The following is a 20706-nucleotide window of genomic DNA, read 5'->3' on the forward strand; positions in this document are numbered from 1 at the left end:
GGCATAACACTGACTGAATCAGATCAAGCACTAGAAACATGCCTCTTGAAATTTGGCTCCATACGACGCAATCTACTGATTGACGATCCACAATCTGAGTTTTATCGTAATGTAGTAGTGGAGTTTACGCACAGTTCAGCCATGCGCGATCTTGAGTCCCAGCTGCCTCTAACCTTAGTGAGCCCTGCTGATGCAGATACTGTGTTCCATGTGCGTGCTCTGGGTACGGTTTACACCCCCACCACTAGTAGCGCCACCGCTGAGTGCTTGGAGAAACTACAAGCAATAGCAAACGCCAATGGAGAAACCCTAAGAGATGTCCTCCAACGAGAATTGGTCAAGGTTAGTGGAGTAAAAGCTCAAGCCGATGCGTCATGTAGAGCAGGACCTGGGCAAGAGCAAGGCCCTCTAGAGACAAGCCCCTTGACAAGTGCGACTAGCACTCCTTCACGATTGGAAGGATTAAAGTCACCCTCTGAACTGAGAATAGAGCCTGAAAACCCAGTCAAGGTGAACATGGGTGCAGCGTCGCCTCACTTTTCGAACAATGCAGATGACAACTCTGCTGAGACTATATCAGTGAATCTTCCCATGTCTACTATGAACCCTTCAGGCATCCAGAGAATAGTGATGGAACATATTGTGAGGACGAGTGATCCCGTATCCCTACACAGTGCTCCATTCCGCCTGAAAGCTTTCTCTGGGAGGAGCCCTCGTCCAAACAACGAGCCTGACTTCGACACCTGGAGGGCAAGTGTTGACCATTTACTGAATGATCCATCCCTTCTTGAGTCACATAAGACGCGGAAAATTCTGGACAGCTTGTTACCGCCTGCTTCAGACATAATCAAGCATGTGAACCCGAACGCCCCATCTTCAGAGTGTCTAAGGCTGCTGGAGTCCGTCTATGGGTCGGTGGAGGACGGAGACGAATTATTAGCCAAGCTTATAAGCACCCTGCAGAATCCTGGTGAAAAGTCATCTGCCTACCTTCACAGATTGCATGTAATTCTGAGTGCTGCCATCAGACGGAGCGGAGTCGCAGAGAGTGAACGAGACCGTTGTCTGTTGAGGCAGTTCTGCCGTGGCTGCTGGGACAATGCCCTGATAGCTGATCTGCAGCTTGAAAAGAGAAAAGCAGACCCACCTCCTTTTGCCGAATTAGCCATACTCATCCGTACAGCGGAAGATAAGCAAACATCAAAGGAGGAGAGAATGAGGAAACATCTGGGTATGAGTAAGCACCCATCAGTTCCCCTTAAACTGCGTACAGCAACACACCAACAGTCTGCTTATTGCAACACATCAGAGGAAGACACTGATTCTCCAGCCCTTGCTGCTCCCAAGCTGAAAGCCTCTAAGCAGAAGAGTAAAGTGCAACTCCCTGAAATGTTTGAAGTAGGCATTCTGAAGGAAGAGATCGCAGCCCTCCAAAGCCAAGTTGCAGCCATAAAAACAGCTACTCATCAGGAAGTAAGAGAGCAAGCAGGGATGAGTGATCTGCAGGAACTGAAAGAACAGATAGCGGGGCTTAAAGCCCAAGTGGCTGTTTCTGGAGCGCAGAGATACCAGTCTGAAAGATCCCTCAGTCAGAGAGAGAACCCGAAACATGGCGCCGTAGAAAGCAGCAAAGACAGATATGCAAGACCAAAGTACACTGAGATTAGAACAAATCGGCCTCGGCCATGGTATTGTTTCCGCTGTGGGGATGACGGCCACCTAGCCATCAACTGCCAAAATCCCCCAAATTCATCTAGAGTTGAAGAAAAGAGAAGGAACTTGAGAGAAAGGCAGGCTGAGTGGGATTTTCAACAAGGACTTGCCACAGAGGCTTTAAATTAAAGTCAGTCTCAGTCGCAGGGCTGACGGAGACTGAGAGAAACGAACAATGCCCTAAGCATCAACGAGCATTTGACAAGCAAGCCGACACCAGAGGCTCCCCGAAGTTACCAGCTGGACTGGTAGGAACGAAATGCACTGCACAAATTAAAGTTGAAGGAAAAAAAGTGAACTGCTTGTTGGACACAGGGTCTCAGGTAACGACAATCCCCCTGTCTTTCTACAATAGTCACTTGTCACAGCATCCCATGCAACCGTTGAACCATCTGCTAGAAGTGGAAGGAGCAAATGGACAGGCCGTTCCCTATCTGGGATATGTCGAATTAACTCTGAAGTTTCCTCAGGAGTTCCTAGGAACTGAAGCTGAAGTTCCAACATTGGCCCTAGTGGTCCCAGATCTGACATATGCACCTCAAATCCTCATTGGCACCAACACGTTGGACGTCCTGTATACTGATCATGCACAAGCGGTTATGCCCAAAGCGAAGTCACATTGCCATGGGTATCGAGCTGTGATAAGAGTCCTTGAAGCAAGACGACGACGAGCTAGTACGAGTGTTTTGGGTCAAGTAAAAGTGAAAGGAGGTACGTCTGAAGTTGTAACAGCTGGAAGTACCGTAGTTCTCGATGGTTATGTCAACATCATTGGGCCACTGACAGAGACTTGGGTGGCAGTGGAACCGTCAACATCATTTTCCTTGCCTGGCGGACTGCTAGTGGCTAATAGTCTGCACTCCTTACCTCCAAAGCGCATTGTCCAGATACCAGTAGTACTGAAGAACGAGACGCAGAAGGATTTAATAATCCCTCCGAGAGCAGTACTGGCCGAAGTGCATGCCATCCAGCATGTGATTGAAGGAAGACACCCCGCGAGTATCCCTGAGTGCAAAGCTGCGAATCCTTCACTAGTCAAAGTTGTTCCTGACTTCGGTGACTCACCCTTGTCATGTGAATGGAAGGAGCGGATAACGGATCTAGTGAACTCCATGCCAGACGTTTTTGCACTGCACGATCTAGATTACGGCCACACTGATAAGGTGAAACACCGTATCAATCTTAACGACAAGACACCCTTCAAGCAGCGTGCTAGACCTATCCACCCGCAAGATGTGGATGCCGTAAGAAGACACCTCAAAGAGCTCCTCGATGCCGGTGTCATAAAACAATCTGAATCCCCATTCGCTTCCCCAATAGTAGTCGTGAGGAAGAAGAACAATGATGTGCGCTTGTGTATCGACTTCAGAAAATTGAATTCCCAAACTATAAAGGATGCGTATGCTCTGCCGAATCTGGAAGAAGCCTTTTCTGTTCTAACTGGATCCAAGTGGTTTTCAGTTCTTGACTTGAAATCCGGTTTCTACCAAATTGAGATGGAGGAGGCTGACAAACAGAAGACTGCGTTCGTATGTCCATTGGGGTTTTGGGAGTTCAACCGAATGCCACAAGGGATCACAAATGCACCAAGCACCTTTCAAAGATTAATGGAGCAGTGCATGGGCGATCTGAACAGGAGAGAAGTGCTAGTTTTCATTGACGACCTTATAGTCTTCTCTAAGACTCTTGAAGAACATGAAGCCAGACTCCTTCAAGTTCTAGAACGGCTGAGAGATTACGGACTGAAGCTTTCTCCTAAAAAGTGCAAGTTTTTCCAAAAGTCAGTCCGATATCTGGGCCACATAGTGTCTGAGAATGGTGTCGAAACAGATCCATCCAAAATTGAAGCCCTCAAAACCTGGCCAAGACCTAGAAACCTAAAAGAGCTCAAGTCTTTTCTCGGTTTCGCTGGATACTACAGAAGGTTCGTCCAAGACTTTTCCACTATAACAAGACCTCTAAACGACCTTACTGTTGGTTACCCCCCTCTGCAGAAAAAACAGAGACGAAGCCCAAAGGAAAGTACACAGTATCGAGATCCTAGAGAGCCATTTGGAGATCGATGGACTGAGGAATGCCACAGAGCGTTTAACACCATCATGGAGAAGTTGACTTCAGCCCCAGTCCTCGGATTTGCAGATCCCAGCCTTCCATATGTGCTTACTACGGATGCGAGCACCACCGGACTTGGGGCTGCCCTTTATCAAGAACAGGAAGGTCGAATGAGAGTGATCGCCTTCGCCAGCAGAGGCTTAACCAAGAGTGAAACGAGATATCCAGCGCATAAACTAGAGTTCCTCGCGCTCAAGTGGGCAGTTACGACCAAATTCAGTGATTATCTGTATGGAGGAGAGTTCACTGCGATAACGGACAGCAACCCGCTCACCTATATTCTGACATCTGCGAAGCTCGACGCGACCAGCTATAGGTGGCTGTCCAGCCTGTCGACGTTTAACTTCAAGATTCAGTATCGTGCAGGCAAGCGAAACCTGGATGCAGATGCGCTCTCAAGACGTCCTCATGACATGCCTCTGGATGACGTAGTCTCTCAAAGAGAATGTGAGAGAATCAAGCAATTCACCCTTCACCATTTAGCAGAATCAGATCAACCAACGATACTGCCAGCAGCGGTGAAAGCTCTTTGCGAAAGACACCAAGCGTATCAGAGCTGTATTGATCCTGTTGTGTCATACTCCCAACCTACCGTCTTTGAGTCGCTGTCTCTCGGTGTTGGTGCAATACCCCAAGAGTTCCAGCAAGAGGACGCCCATGGTCTTCCAGTTCTTCCCCGAATGTCTGAAGAGGAGCTGAAGGAACACCAAAGAGCTGATCCAGAACTCAAAGTTGTTATCGAATATCTTGAGTCTGGCAAGAAACCAGTTGGGAAAGTAGAACCTGTGGAAGTGTCCTTATGGCTAAGAGAGTGGAACAGACTCAAGTTTAAGAACGGAATGTTGTTCAGAAGGAGGCAGGACCAAGGAAATGTGCTATATCAGTTGGCGTTACCTGTGGATCTCCGAGAGACCGTGCTAACGAGCTTGCACAATGACATGGGCCATCTAGGGATCGAGAGAACTCTGGATCTCGCTAGATCTCGATTCTACTGGCCAAGGATGGCAACGACTGTGGAAGAGAAAATAAAGACCTGTGAGCGCTGTGTGAGGAGGAAGACTCTCCCTGAACGAGCTGCACCCCTGGTGAATATAGTGACAGGCAGACCACTTGAGCTAGTCTGCATGGACTTTCTGTCGCTTGAACCAGATCGGAGTGGTACGAAAGATATTCTAGTGATCACCGATCATTTCACCAGGTACGCTGTAGCGATACCCACCAGAAACCAGAAGGCTGAAACCGTGGCCAAATGCCTGTGGGATAATTTCCTAGTACATTACGGATTTCCGGAGAAACTCCACAGTGATCAGGGGCCCGACTTTGAATCAAAACTGATTAAGGAGCTGTGTACAATAGCAGGAATACGTAAAGTGAGAACGACACCTTATCACCCTCGCGGCAACCCCGTGGAGCGTTTCAACAGGACGTTGCTTCAGATGTTGGGGACCCTGGATGATAAAGGAAAGACCTGCTGGAAGAGTTTTGTGAAGCCGTTAGTCCACGCGTACAACTGTACTCGTAATGACTCAACTGGGATCTCACCATATGAGTTAATGTTCGGGAGGCAACCCCGATTACCCATCGATCTGGCTTTTGGGTTACCTGCTGATAAGTCATCCCAGTCTCACTCGAGCTATGTGAGGAATTTGAAGGATCGACTGAAGGAGAGCTACAGGATAGCAAGAGAGAATGCTGCAAAAGTAGCTGTGCGCAATAAGCGGAGATTTGATGAGCGAGTGGTTGTTTCATTCCTTGAGGTTGGCGATCGCGTGCTGGTGAGGAATGTCAGACTAAGAGGAAAGAATAAGTTGGCAGATAAGTGGGAGAAAGAAGTTTACGTCGTGATCAAGAAAGCTGGCGACTTACCAGTCTATACTGTTCAACCTGAGAGCAAGGATGGAACGCTCCGTACGTTGCACCGTGACCTGCTATTACCCTGTGGATTTCTGCAAAAGGAAGATAAATCTGAGGAGACTGTAGTTTCAAGAAACCCTCGCAAGCCTAGAACTCGAGCAAATCCTGTTTTAAGAGAGCCTGAGAGTGAAACCCAAGATTCTGAATCTGAAGATGACTTTGCAAAATGTGTACCTCGGTACTTACCAAGAATTGAGAGCAGAATTCTTTCCAGCCATAGACATGAGGGTCAATCAAAAACTGGGGTTACACCAGAAATTACTCCTGAGGTGAGGACTGCAATTAGTACAGACATCGGGCTTTCTACCTCAAGGGAGTCACAAGGGAACTTGCCTGACCTACCTGATGATGAAGACGGGTGTCTGTGTGATGAACCTGAAGAGGAGAGATTGCAGTTAAAAGACCCTACAGGGTCTGATGTCTTAAGTGATGTGTCTGTGCAGAATGGACAGCAGAACCAGAAATCTGATAAGCCCCCACCTGGGACTCTCAATGGAGAGGATGAAAGGAATGACGACTTGACACAGGATGAATCTGCTAATTTGAGGAGTACCCGAGACCGCTCAAAGGAGATTGGCCAGAGTTTGCCAGATGTTCCGAGACGCTCAAAAAGGCATTGCGAACCGCCAAGAAAGCTACAATACTCCACGTTGGGTAATCCCCTTTCTCTGGTTGTGCAGTCATTACTACAGGGGCTCAGTGCAGCTTTCACTGTGTCATTGGGAGAGCCCTACTCTCTTGGAGATAACCCTCAGAAAGCGTGTAGTGGGAATTCTACTGCAGTGACTTTGCAGCCTAAGGGATGCAGCGGGACCTGCATATCTTCAAAGCAGGGAGAGTGTAACCCGGATAATCCAGGTTACGAGTAAAAGTGTTAAGGATGTGTAAAAACATGGGAAAATTAGGGAAAAGGAATGAGAGAGAAAAACAAGTATTTTAGAAGAGAAAGTGTTTCATCCAATCATCGATCGTGCTGCATTGATTGACACTCCAACGAGCCAATGGTAGCAGCGCACTGAGATTAAGCCCGTGACGCTGCGGCGGTCAGAGACGTTGAGAGAGAGCGAGTCAGAGGATAGATATTGAAAAGGTAACTTAGATGCAATCAAAAGATTTCGTTTATGAGTGAAAGGGATAACTTTGAAGAGCTGACGACGAAGTGAGAAGGAGACGGAACAGAGAATTGAGAATAAAAACTGATGTAGATGAATGGAGCACCAAAATCACCGCGAATTATCTTATTGAAGGAGATATTACATTTTTGCCTTGGTGAGTTGTTTTTTTCATATATTGGCTTGACTTTTCACAAGAAAACTGTTGCAGACTTAGTTGAAAAATTAGTAATGTGATGTTAGCGTTCATATAGGCGCTTATGCATAGCGTGTGAGCTAGTGCTAATTTGCACGCGGGGCTAAAGCTAACCGCATGTAAAGATGCAAATGAGTCAATGACGAGTGATGATGTCATGTAGAAGTGTCAAGATATTGAGTCAATATGTTGTTTAAAATGTATATATGATGTTTGTTGATGAAAATGTTCGAATGGAAGACTAATTATTGTTTTGCCTTGTTTTACAAGGCTGGGTTTTTTTGTTTCTTCTTTTTTTTTTCATGTATGTGTTCTTCTGCGAAATTGTGATCACCATCCTGGACACGTGAGACGCGTATGAGCGTATGTAAAAGGCGAGCCACCCACGGAGACAATTTGATTGTTGCGTTTTGATCTTGAATTCATCAAACTGGTATGAGAAATCTTTTCCTTTTGTTTTTGGACAAATCAGACTGAACTTTGTTTTTCTATATTTTTTCCTTGAGTCTTGGACAAGAGAGACTTTGAATCTGAACTAATTGATTCTGAGGAGTCAACAAATCTTTTGATTCGAGTCATTTAAAATCTGAACTGAAAATAACTGAATCAATTCAGTCAATCTTGAATATTTGATTCATTTTGCTGAAAAGACTGTCACCCTTTGAGTTTTGAATTTGTGATGATGTTTTGAGAACATTGTTTATTTTGTCCTTTCAATTTTGTTGGGTTACAGAAACCGAGTCTGTTGAGTTTTCAACAAGTTTATTTTATTATTTCATTTTAATACAAAGTATTTGACAGTTGTTTTCAATTGAACTGATTTGTGAACTGATTCGAGTCTTGAGAATTACTAACTGAAATACGAAACAAAGAGAGTTGATCGTAAGCATTGTCATATGTTGTATGTTCTGAATGAGTGTGGAAATTGAAATGCTTCAGACAAACTGCTACTGAGAAATTCAATGAACGCAAGATTTCAACCAGTAAAAAAAGTTCTGAGTTTTCACCTACCTGCTGTGTTGCCTCCCTCTCTCCAGTAGTCGTTCCTTACCTTCTGATCAGTGGCCCATATCGAACAATATTGAACCTTATACAAGTGTGACACATCACACCTGACACGCGCTACAATAACAAGCTCACATTTTCTCTGACACCAAACGTGGAGGCATGTCAAAAGTAAATTTATTTTTGGATTTGTAGAAATGTGCATCAGACAAGCACATAAGACAGAGAAAGTTCTGGCATGAAACTCTAGATGGCGCAGTCCTAAAGTCTAAACCAATCTGACATAGTAACTTTACTACACGGCGCAGCTCATTGTTTCCTTCCGTATCAGCAGCCAATGAGCTCTAAGTTTAAATCGTGGCTAGTGATTGTTGTAGCAGTGAAGCACGTTTCAGAAACCCTCCTCCTTCCCCAGTTCCGGCAGGAATAGATCTGCTGCAAGGTGAGTCCGCCAAGACCATATACATTTATATGTCATGTACACTACCATGCTAAATCCAGACACCTTTCTTGTTACAGTTCACCTGTTTAAAAAAAACTGCGCTAGTTGGGTTATTTTTACAGCAGAGTTTACACGCTGAGTTGAAAGCGATAGAAAACATTGTGGAGACTATTTCTGACTGCCAAGTATCTGCAATTACAATTCCCCAATTACAACATCAGAAGCTTTGAGAGAAAGCAGGTCCCTCATTACGAAGCCAAATATCACACCAAGTGGGTCAGACAAAAACACACAAAAGCAGGTTGGCTCTAACCTAGGCCAAAAGTTTTCTACTCGTTTGTGTGAAGTTGGGTCTGGATGAACAGGGGGACAGTAATGAAGGCAATCTGTGAAGTGTTCTTACCTGCGCGAGGTGCCGAAAACAAAGGAAATTTGATCGGTGAAAGCGAGAGCAGGTGGAGTGGGTGAGCGGATGACACACAAGGCCCTCGACTCACATCAGACTCCATCGCCATCATGGCCGCGGCTGCCAGCGCTATTCCTTTAGACCTTCCTCGCTTGATGGCCACAGGACAACCTGGATTAACAGACAAAAAGATACAAAGACAGAACATTACTGTCAGAGACTTAATGTTATACATTTAACATAATACTCTAACTGCTGCCCATGCCTCCACAAAATGTGCTCATAAATGTTTATTTTGAAGGTTGAGCTTAAACTGGGGCACAGAAATGGTCCAAATAAATTCAGTAACATCACTCTGTGTGTGGAATTCTTTCCAGGGCAGGCAAGTAACTAAAGGGGAGGGTGAAGAATCTATTTAAAGGCATGATGTATAAACATCGGGTAAGCACAAAATGGGCGTTGAAAAATGTCTATGCAATTTGTATTGAGATTTATAAAAAAATAAAATAAATAATGTACATTATTTATAATTTACATATGTACATAGCCAATGGAAAATCTTGACTGTGCGTACACACACTTTAAAGGGATACTTCTCTCATAAATTACGGTTGTACTTTATTTTACTGTACACGTACCTACTGTATATACTTACCCAAGAAAGCACTCTGTAATTTAAAGTAGCTGCATGGGATAAAGTTGGGTTTGGGGTAGGTTCGGGTTTAGAGCCTAGTTATTACACAGTTGTATTATTTACTAAATACACCGTATGTACATGGGAAACAGGACTGTAAAATAAGGTGCTACCAAGAAAGATATTTGGAAGAATGCTAGCATCTGACAATTCTGGGACATCATTGACTACCATAGCAGAAAATAAATCAATGGTAGTTGAAAGTGCCCCAGAACTGTTTCCTAAATTTCTTAGAATATTTGATTTTGTGGTCGACAGAGAAATTCAATAACTTTTTCCTACTCAGGAAAAGTTTCTAACATTCTTCCAAACTTGTTTGGAACAAATCATGTGTGAATAAATGATGACAGAATTTTAATTTTTGGGCGAACTGTCCCTTTAAGGATGAAATCCACTTGTATGGACATGCTAAGGCACTCCATATTTCTGCATATTACTCCATATTAACATACTGAACATTTAAAATCCATAAATGTATATACACAGTAGCGCTATTCAGACAGTGTTCTTGTTTAATAGTTCTTTATGGTAACGCACATGCATTCCGATGGCAATTACAGGAAATGTTTTGTCGACATTTTGCTGCATGAATATGGCCATAGTTAATTGTGCTTAGTTATTTACAAAATGAGCATCCTTGTGCCAAATACAGAAATGCCCATTACCTGCAAACCCTCCAATAGCATCCTTACAGCACTTAGCAGTTGACAAAACAAATCTTCAAAACAACATTTGTTCCTCCACGTAAACCCAGTGATAATGATATGGACAGGAATTACATTACCACACATGATAATCTGGTTAGTAATTCATGGGAGAAAACAGACAGCATGCATATGCAGAAATGACATTGCATGCTCCCTAAAAACAATTACCATGTGAATAAGGCCAATAAGTGATTAAAAACATATTCCTAGGATTCCATCTCTTGCATCCGGAGATTTGAACATATGTGAGTTCTTCCCAGCGGAAGCCATGCGTAGGCATTTCTTTCTTCTTGGCTTTAATTGGCTGCCAAACAGGTTTCATGGGCTTTCGCTATGTGGCTTTCATTACAGTTTGATACACTACACACAGACGCTCTAGACATTATACAATCTACTATACGTTTCAATACTTTACTGTTAAAAAAACATTAGAGCAAAACTATATCCGTGTCACATTTACATAAAGGGACGTTATTCAAAGCAGCTGATATTTCCTTCAAGCTATACATTTGAACCATAGCAAAACATGAGATCTCTTAATTATCTTAATTATTTCTCCTAGACATTACAGAGATTATCTGTAGAGTAAAGGAAAATACTAGTTTAAGTCTAATCAGCAATTTCTCCTACAATCTCAGAAGAGATGTCAACAATGGCTGGGCTCATATTTGTCACGTCTGGACTTAGAAGTCAATATTATTGAAGATCTCAACATGAACATCTCATCGCATTTACACAAATCTAGATTATTTTAACACAAACCTACGGGTGACCTCACGGACACTACAAGTCTAATGTATGTTTTATTCTCTCTATGTTCTGAACTCATGAACTAGGTGTTGCGAGCAAAAAAATCACATCTTCCTGAACAAAACTCATCTGGAATAAACGTCAGCTGGCAGAGCATGGCACTAGCAACAGTTTATGTTTTTTACTCCTGTGGAAATCATTCAGTATATTTATCAAAAGCGTAGGACCTTGCAACTCACTAAATGCATGTTTTGCCAAATGCATAAACATTAAATGTTAATGCATCAAACTTCCCAGCGTCAACGAAAAACATAGTCACAGATGATAATCACTCGTTGGTCACCTTTGTGGCGGTCCGGGTGAGCAAACACGCATATGCTCATCTCCAGCATTTCGAGAGCCTGTCGCCTCTGAGCGATGGAAACACTATTTAACGTAATCTTAAAGGGATGTTTGGAGTGAGTAGGCGGGGTGTTTCCTACACGCTGAGCAGCTCAAATACTTATCTAATGCTACTGAGTGGGCGAATCGGAGAGAAGCAGAGCAGTTATCGTGCACACGTACCGCACTGAAAATAAGGCCACCGGGGAATATATCATATGGAACCACTCCAGTACAGTGTCTCTCCGACACTGAATAAAAAACAGAGAGTCATGGGACGCACTTTATCATCTGACAGCGAAAGCAAAGGGTAGAGGGGGTTAAACTTAACTAATCTTTTAGTTTGATAGTGATGATAAACAGAGGTCTAAGAGATCCACTTAAACACCTAGCCACCGGAGATGAAGTGACGGGTCACAGAACATACAAACAATGCATCTTTCATCTGGAAATACTCTCCGCGGACATGACATGAAATAGAAACCTTGAATTATACATCCAGCGAGGGCTTCTGCTGTGAGCCAGTGCATCACATGACTGCAACAGAGGTAATTCCTTAATAGAAACACGCTGTTTAAAAAACACATTGTTTTTTTATCGCTGGGTGTTGCGTCTTGACAGGTTTGACAAACAGAGACAAACCCTATAAATACAACAGTAGCCGATGGCTGTAACAATGAGGCCATTGCTCAAGTCTCTAGGGAGGCAATTATTGCTGCGCTCCTAAGAGTGTCCTCCAAACCTGTCCAAAACAAGTCCTTACCATTCATGCCTTCACAAGCTACTAGACCCACTGTTTGTTTTTTGTTTTTAAATGAGACATCTGAACAATGTACCGTCGTATAGTCTTTGTATACACAGTAGTGTACACATTTTTTTCTACTACAGGCCAGCTGAGATAAATTGTGTAAGAACAAATTCTGGTACTGGAGATGTTCCTTAGTGTAGTAATGCAATTCACTTTGTACTGTTATGTTTTCTCACCGGTGAATGTGACATTAGTTTACTGGAACCGATCCAACAGTTTCTCGTCTGTTGTGTTTTGGAGGAGGCGTGGCTTTGGTGATTCGCGAGAGGGAGGGATCGTATGATTGCGCCGCTAGCAGGCAAACGTTAGCATTTTCAAACGATCTACTCTGCCTTTAACTGTTCCAAAGTTTAGGTGTGGCTATGGTAACAGCTGGATCACCCCTGGATTTACAGTTAACAAGATCTGATTGAGACTTCTGACCGGATGGTGTTCACACAACAGATTTTGGCTAAAATATGTGTCGGTTTACTTTATTTTGCAATCCTCACTTAAATAAATGATCTACATTGTCTTGCATCCACTCGTAAAAAAATATAAAAATATTATACAAAAACGTTTAGTTTGACTGTAAATAGATTTGAATATTTTACCTTTGCTACATCAAGCTAGACTACTCATCTAAAAGTTTCTAATATTAACATTACAAGATGGTATAACGATACAGTCAGCTCACAATTCAACACAATATGGGATTTGCAATACAAAAGTATCACACGATTTTAAACTAAATATAATGTTTAAGTTTCAGCTTTTAAATTAAACAACCACTTTTGCTGTACATACAACTTCTAACAATTGAAAACAATGAGTGACCTGCAGTAAAAGTACAAAGAAAAACAGTTGGGTTAAATAAACCCAGAAACTGTTTATACTTGACCCAATGTAGCCGGTCCCAATCGCCCCGCTCTCCGCGGGATTCGAACCGATGGGAGACGGGCGCTCTAACGAGGAGGCTAAAGACCGCAGTCTCTTGCGTCTGTCCCTAGAGCGTCTCTGTTGGTCGGGGAGTGAGGCTTACACACTGCACAGCTCTTCACTAGCTTGCACACGTTACACCGACAACGGATATACAACCCAGGCAACCATCTTGAAGCAAGTCAGGTGTCGGTCCAGTAGGATTACACAGATATCATATCGTAAAAACCGAATGCATCAGTGATGCTAACTAAACAAACTGTGTTTTGAGAAAGTTTAATCTGAACCAAAGCAGTCACCGCTCTGTATGTCTGTATCCTTCATTAAGTGTGTGTGTTTCTATTCGTTCTTCCCTTATCTCAAGGGGTCTTGTTGAGTAGAAAGTATTCAAGGTGAGACAAGGGTAAATGAAGAAGCCTTCAGCACTTTGGAGCTGTCCATTCTGCTGTGGTGCTGAAACTGCAAGTGAGTGCACTTAAAAAACTTTTGGCCACTTATATGTGCTTGAGACTACACTGCTATTATATTCATTCACAGAGAGCCTCTGTGTCTCTGTCCTCCTCTCTCTCTCTCTCTCTCTCTCTCTCTCTCTCTCTGATGTCCGCCCATTGTCCTCCCCTTCCTCACACATTTACTTGGGTAATAAACTTTATACCTCATTCTCTCTCCTTGGAAAGTTGTTGTTGTGCAAATTTATGGTATCGCTCTCCAGGGCTCCTCCTCTAACACAAAGGCTGGATAATAATACTAAGCGCCTTTGTTTTTGTGTGGAAGTAGTGGCTTTCAAACGGAATAAGTGATTGAGCTGAAAACTAGCCCGGTGGGGACATACGGTGCACTGACAAAACATAAGCACTGTTATTATGTATCACTTTAATATAGATTTACATAAAAAACACAAAATGCCCCTTAGTGATATCTGAGTGATTCAAATAGTTAGTGTTCTCCGATGAAAAACAGCAGGTGAATAAGATCTCTTTGAAATCTCAACTGGTTCTCAGGTAGCAATGAGAATAAACGGAGAGCAAACGGAGACGCCTTAACTTCTCACCTCAAACCGCACAATTCGCTGCTGTAGATTTGACCACATTCTCATGTAATACTTCAAAGATCCATTGAGCGTTATATTCTAAACTTGTGTTTAAATGTGTATTTTAATCTTTTCATATTTTTATTTAGGTGCCACATAACTGAAACATTGTCTTATAAACTATAAAAAAGCAAACAATAAGCAATAACATTTCCCCATAGATTTATTTATATGGTGACATGGATTCTGAAAGTTACTAAATACCAAAAAAAAAAAAGATTAGTAGTTACCCAGTTAATTAATATTCACACAAAGTCAGCCCTAAAAAGTGTGTCAGACAAATCAATGTTTCTTATTTCAAATGTGGGAAAAAACTTGTTGAGCTAACTCAAGCCATATGTGAGAAAGCGTGTTACCGATCGCATTAGTGAGGCGTTTACATTGCGCTAGGTTCTTCGGGCATAGCCAAATATATTTTAGGACGCTTGAAATCCAGATGAACAGCTTTTTGGGGTCAGTTGTGGCCTGGGGGTTAGACTGTTGGGTTTGTGATCAGAAGGTTGCCGGTTGGAATCTCAGTGCCAGCAGGTCATGACTGAAGGGCCCTTGAGCAAGGCACCTTACCCCTGATTGCTCTGCAGTAATGTGCCACTGTATAAAAACTACTTGTAAGTCCCTTTGGATAAAAGCGTCTGCCAAATGAATAAATGTAAGTATTAAGCTTCTTACGAATCGTGCTATAATCTATAGTTTATTATTGATTTCAGTTTTTCCTGTAATAAAATGTGTATTTTTCAAGTTTTCAGTCTTGGTCAGGACTCTGTCTATGGCCAAAGGGAAAGCATAAAAATGTGGAGGTGTTTAAGGTCCCATTTAAGTTCCCACAAGAGCTTTGGAGAAATCCAGTCTAAGTAGACCACGTTCCCACCGAACGCTTCAGTGCTCACTTCCAAATCGCCTGCTCAACTTTTAACTCTATTTTCCAGAAGCTGCGTATATCTTGACAAGGCACCCAGAGTGACTTTTCACGTTCCATTAGCTCCTGTCAATAATAGAGGGCTAAAATTCACGAAGATGAAAAATAAGATCTCGGATCAGGTCTGTGAAACAGACGAAAGTACAAACGCCTTTTTGGCCCAGAAACCAGAACCTTAAAACGCACTCAACTAGAAACAGTCTCCAGAAAGCCCTTAGGTAACATCTCAAAGTGTTTCCACCTATTAGATGATGAATGAACGGCCCTAGTGGGCTAAAATAAAACTTGCACTAGTTCGGTTGCCAAAAAAAACAATTTCTCTCCCTCCACACACTCGTCTGTTGAACTTACTGATCAAGGTGAATCAGTTCTAGTATTTCTTTTCTTAATAATTGTTCTGTTGTCATTATCATAAAAACATTTCCAACCGGTTCTCCTACAGAGCGAATATAGAGCCTCACTATTTTCATGACACTTGCTTATCTTAATGGTTCATAAATGGTTCTTGCATTTGGCCACTGATTCAGCGAGAACACCATATTAAAATACACTTACAATGCTTCCTGCGATTCAGCTGTTTTGCCATGCCATAATGAACCTACAAAACCACAACAAAAGAAAAGGTCAATGTTAACAGTACAATTCAATGCACTGAAAGAGAAAACCTGGGCACGATTAAATAAGACAACTTCGATATTATGGCACTGTCCTGTACTCCAAAGTGAAGACAAAAGCACGAACACCAAACGCCAAAAGGGATTGCTCGACCAAAAAATGCTTATTTCCCTTCCTACTGCTAACCTTGAAGTGTGAACATGTTTAGAAATCCTGACCAGTAGACTTAATATAATAAATACAGTGTAGCACTGCAACTAAAAAAACACCATTTTGTACTGTTTGGTAAAGCGTGAGGGAAAAAAGCCTTTTATATGGTTATAATTGATATGTTTACTGTATATTTGGGGTATTTTATGGTACTGTAAGTATGAATGTTGCTTAAAACTCCAAGCTGTGCTAATTTCTCGGTCACTTACAGATTTAATCACAGTTGTAAAAGTGAATCTAATAATGATCTTCTAACTCAGTTTGTAAGTTACTACAGCTCCATTGTTTTCTTCCAGCACTGACAGTTTTATCCATTTTCTCTGTGTGCTATAACCTTTCCACGATACGGAGGCTAGAACGTCCCGCAGAGATGGCACGCAATTGAGCTCGGTCCAACCTTATAACGATACTTATTGATTCCTGCGCTGATGTGAATCAAAAGGGACGAACACATGACAAAATAAAACAGGAGTATTGGTTTATCAGTACATGACAAGGCAAACGTAGCATTTTGGATCGATACAGTATATCAAGCTGAGCTGCTCACACAATGCTGATGGGTCCCTTGTAACGACGAAGTTGAATGGTCACAAAATTGCATCGAAGTTGGAAACATATGTCTGGGCTATTATAGCTCCTGTTTTGTACTGACAATTTGTCCTTCTTTTAGATGTAGAGCACAAACTATTAATGTTGGACATGGAAACGCACAGTAGGGCCAGAGGCAGATTCAGTGTTTGGTAGATGAGTAATGCCTGAATCACAGAAAATTGTTGGCTTCGGTTATCGATTTTCTCCATTTTCATCATGTCACAAATGTATGTTCTAGTTTTCTGGCCTGCACGCTTACTAATCATACTCTCAACGTGTTTTTAATGGATTTTTTTCTTTGCAATGTTTTGCAATGGTGGATATAAAAAGCAACCCTGTCAAAACTGATCATTTTGTTTTATCAATTTTCATAAATCAAGTTTTATCTTGTTAGTTAGCTGTAGTTTTTTGTTGTCAGTACTTTATCAAACAAACAAACGCACAATATGAAAACAGAGTTATCTGTTTTTGCAAATGAACTCTTCACATATATTCAGTAGTTTAGCACAATAACAAAATTGTATGTAACGCACCAACAAACCACATTATAATTGTAAGATGTAAGGTTGGGTTTGTATGTGACTAGTGCATCGACATTTTATCATGAAATGAATACAGCTTTCAGTAATTGAACATAAATAATACAATTCTGAATGCAGAAGAGAAGCCATTCATCTTAATTCCTAAGCGCTTTGTTTTCTCTGAGAGCATTTTACTCGCGAAAAAGCAATACCAAAATACACAAGACGATGTTAAATAAAATGGCGAAATCTATCTCGATAACAATAAGATAGCAAAAAAAACTAATGGGAGTAGTTGGTGAGAAGCTAGCCATATTTATGTCTCACAGTGTAATGTCTGGATTACAAAAGGCGGCAAATTCTGCCCAAAAAACATAGATGCTTAGATTGGAAGAGATGTACATTTACTAACCCTGGTTCATATCTCATGGACATTCAGTTCCAAAAAATGAACAATGGTTACAAATCCATGGCTAATGTAGTTAAACCATGGTAACCACAAATTCAACATGGTATTTGTTATAAAACTATGGTTATACAAATAGCAATCAATTCTGCATTATACCATGGTTAGTTTTTATAAGTGCCTCTTAGACACCACAAACCTTGTAAGTCTGCCAGAAACACTTTCGCAAATAGTGTGGTAAGATACTGGGGCTGGCCAATAGAAATTGAAATCGTCAGATGATGCTTTGGAGTTTTGTGCACAGTATGCATCGTACGACCTGTACATGAGCTGGTGTATTTCATCTAAGGGGTGATGAAGTTAAGGACACACAACATTTTCACAAACAAGAAAAGGCACCCATGTAACTTTTACAACAATCTACTGTACCTTGCTTTCTCAGAGGCAATTGCTGTGAGTTCCGCACCAAATTATCCAGAGAACATCTAGCGATACTAATAAAGTAAGCTGTTACTTGGGAGAAAAGCTCTTAAACTGCGCTGACCTGTGCTGGTGTGTTTGCAGACGCTGAGAATGTTCCTGCGGGAAGGAAGCGAGGACGCAAATTGGACTTCCTTACAGTCTTCGATTCTGAGAGTACAGTACACCCTCTGGCACCAATTACTGCCTCGGCAAACGCTCATCAACAGCTCGAGCCCAAGAGAATGACTTTGTTAGAACAACTAGAGTCTTTCAATACCGTTCAAGCGGCCAAGTCCGCTTCTCGAGTTCGGTCGCTCCCGAAGGCTTTGCTGTGCTGATGTTATTCAACTATCACTTTGTATCCAACACCAAGGTGTCCCAAAATTTCCGATCCGCTTCACCAGTAAGTTAAAGTTAAATAGTTCACCCATGAATTACTGCATAACCTGTTCCAAACCTGAATACATTTGGAAAGAGTGCTTGAGAAAGATATTTACAATGCTTGTAACCAAACAGTTCTTGGACCCCATTGACTACCACAGTGGGGAAAATGCTAATGGTTGTCAAAGGTTCCTCAGAACTGTTTGCTTTCCTACATTCTTCAAAATATCTTATTTAGTGTTCAACAGAACCAAAAAATTATAAAGTATTTTATCCTACTATGGTCAATGGTGTCCAAGAACTGTTTGGTTATCAGCATTCTTCCAAATATCTTTCTCTGTGTTCATCAAAACAAATACGTTTATACAGATTTTGAACAACTCGAAGGTGAGTAAACGTGTACAGAATAAGTGAAGTATCCCTTTAAGCTTAGCTCATCAAAGTTGAAAAAGATCAGGTTGATCTCATAATGGCATGAACAAAGATCATCTCTTCTTGGGCATCTTGCGTGCGAACTAAAGAAAACAGATGAGAAAGGGACACAAAGCAAACTGCCTAACAGAGCATTCTAGGAAATGTCTGTTTTCTAAAATATCTTTCCTCACTATTTGATGGTGCTCTCGGCCATCATGGCATGCAAAAACATAATATTAATAATATACTTCACTTCGAATCTGTACATTCATTCTCTTTCGCAGTTCATTTCACTCACATGTCACTCATTTCATTTCCATGAGATATAAATATTTTTTCTTCAACAGATACAGCCACAGACAGAATATTCTGGTGATTTGCAGGTTATGGGGCAGCAAATGTATAATTTTGGGGTTATGGAGCCAAGAGAGGCAACTGTAGAAAGCGTATGACAGATGGCAGGAGACCTCCACACCCTCTCATTGGTTATTTCCATTGCAAAACGTTCTTTGTTTGTCATTTCAATATTACAAATAGCAAAAGCAGCTGAATATAAAATATAGTATATAGGTGTAGGGAAAAAAGTGAAACAAAAAAGAAATCTTTGATTCTATGTCGAGAGTAAAGAATAAGACACAAACATAAAAATTCTGTCATTTCTTTCACCCACAAGTCATTCAAAACCTGTATAATTCTCTTTCTTCTGTGCAACACAAAAGAAGATATTTTGAGAAATGTCAAGGGGGTTCAGTATTGTTTGGAAATTCTTCTAAATATCTTCTTTTGTGTTATTCAGAAGAAAGAGAGTCATACATGTTCGAAAAGATACAATGGTTAGAAAATAATGAAAGACCAATATGAATGGTGAACTATCCCTTTAAATGTGAATCTGATTCCAGTTGAACAGCACTTTATCACAGCTGTGTCCATATCTATGACAAACCTATACTGTACATGATATTTCAGGATGGAGATACTTAAACTGGGTTGGTGCTTTGTCTTGGGAGTGTATGAGCTTCATAGAGAGATTTTCCAGGATTGTATATCTGTAACAACTGTCATGAACAAAGGAAAGAAGACATTTTTCAAACCTTTGGTCAATTACCAGTTAAAACCAACCGGTTTGTCCTCTAGATTAAAAAATGTATAGCAACCACGACTTGCCGCCCTTCGCACACACACCCAAACTCTCTTTCTGTCAATGTTGCCTTTCTTTGGCTGTTTGAACTCACTTTGAGAAAGAACTGCCTAAAAGGGTTATTGGACATAGATGGGTGGACTGACCACACACACACACACACACATATTCTCTCTCTCTCTCTCTCTCTCTCTCTCTCTCTCTCTCTCTCTCTCTCTCTCTACAACCCTGTTCCAGAATCTAGAGAGCCGCCTACTGTTGCAAAGGCTGTTCAACATATTCATGCTGCGTCTTAAGACACCCTCTAAATTCTAATCACATCACATTTATCCTTAACAGAACAGTCAGATATCCATCCCAGAATGCATTGCAACACAGCGAAATGTTGATTATAAATATCCTTATGTTTTATTCAATATATAAAAAGTAGTGATGAAACCTGCAATGACAGCTAGTCACAATGAGATTTGATGTTGTTGATATGATGTCATATTTGAGCTTTTGTTTCCATTAATATGTGACATATTGATCGCTAAAGAAGCCCAAAATATAAATAGTTTTCCCTGACAAACATATTGTTTCAATTTAGAAGAGATCTAATATTCCATTAATAGTCATTTGGATTACTTTAATAAACGATTTTGCAGCTTCGCCATGTTTGGCATTCAAATATGATAAAATGACAGAATTTCAAGATAAGATTATTAATTTGTGTTCAACTGAAAAACATATGTATGTGGGGTGGTATGAGAGTATGACATTTTCACATCTAGATGAACTTTATCTTTAATGCCAAACCCTACT

The 20706-nt window shown here is 41.4% G+C and overlaps 1 protein-coding gene across 1 annotated transcript in view; it reads right to left on the reverse strand.

Annotated features, from left to right (window-relative positions):
- The window catches only part of tcerg1l (transcription elongation regulator 1 like), a gene marked incomplete at both ends in the record, with an annotated part of 73057 nt that overhangs the window by 46081 nt on the left and 6270 nt on the right, over positions 1 to 20706 (reverse strand). The window contains one exon of the mRNA XM_079477107.1: positions 8898 to 9071. Within this exon, the coding sequence (XP_079333233.1) occupies positions 8898 to 9071 (174 nt within the window). The remainder of the gene's footprint in view (positions 1 to 8897; positions 9072 to 20706) is intronic.

Source organism: Barbatula barbatula, assembly GCF_947034865.1.
Source record: "Barbatula barbatula genome assembly, chromosome: 16".
In the NCBI taxonomy this organism is placed as follows: Eukaryota; Metazoa; Chordata; class Actinopteri; order Cypriniformes; family Nemacheilidae; genus Barbatula; species Barbatula barbatula.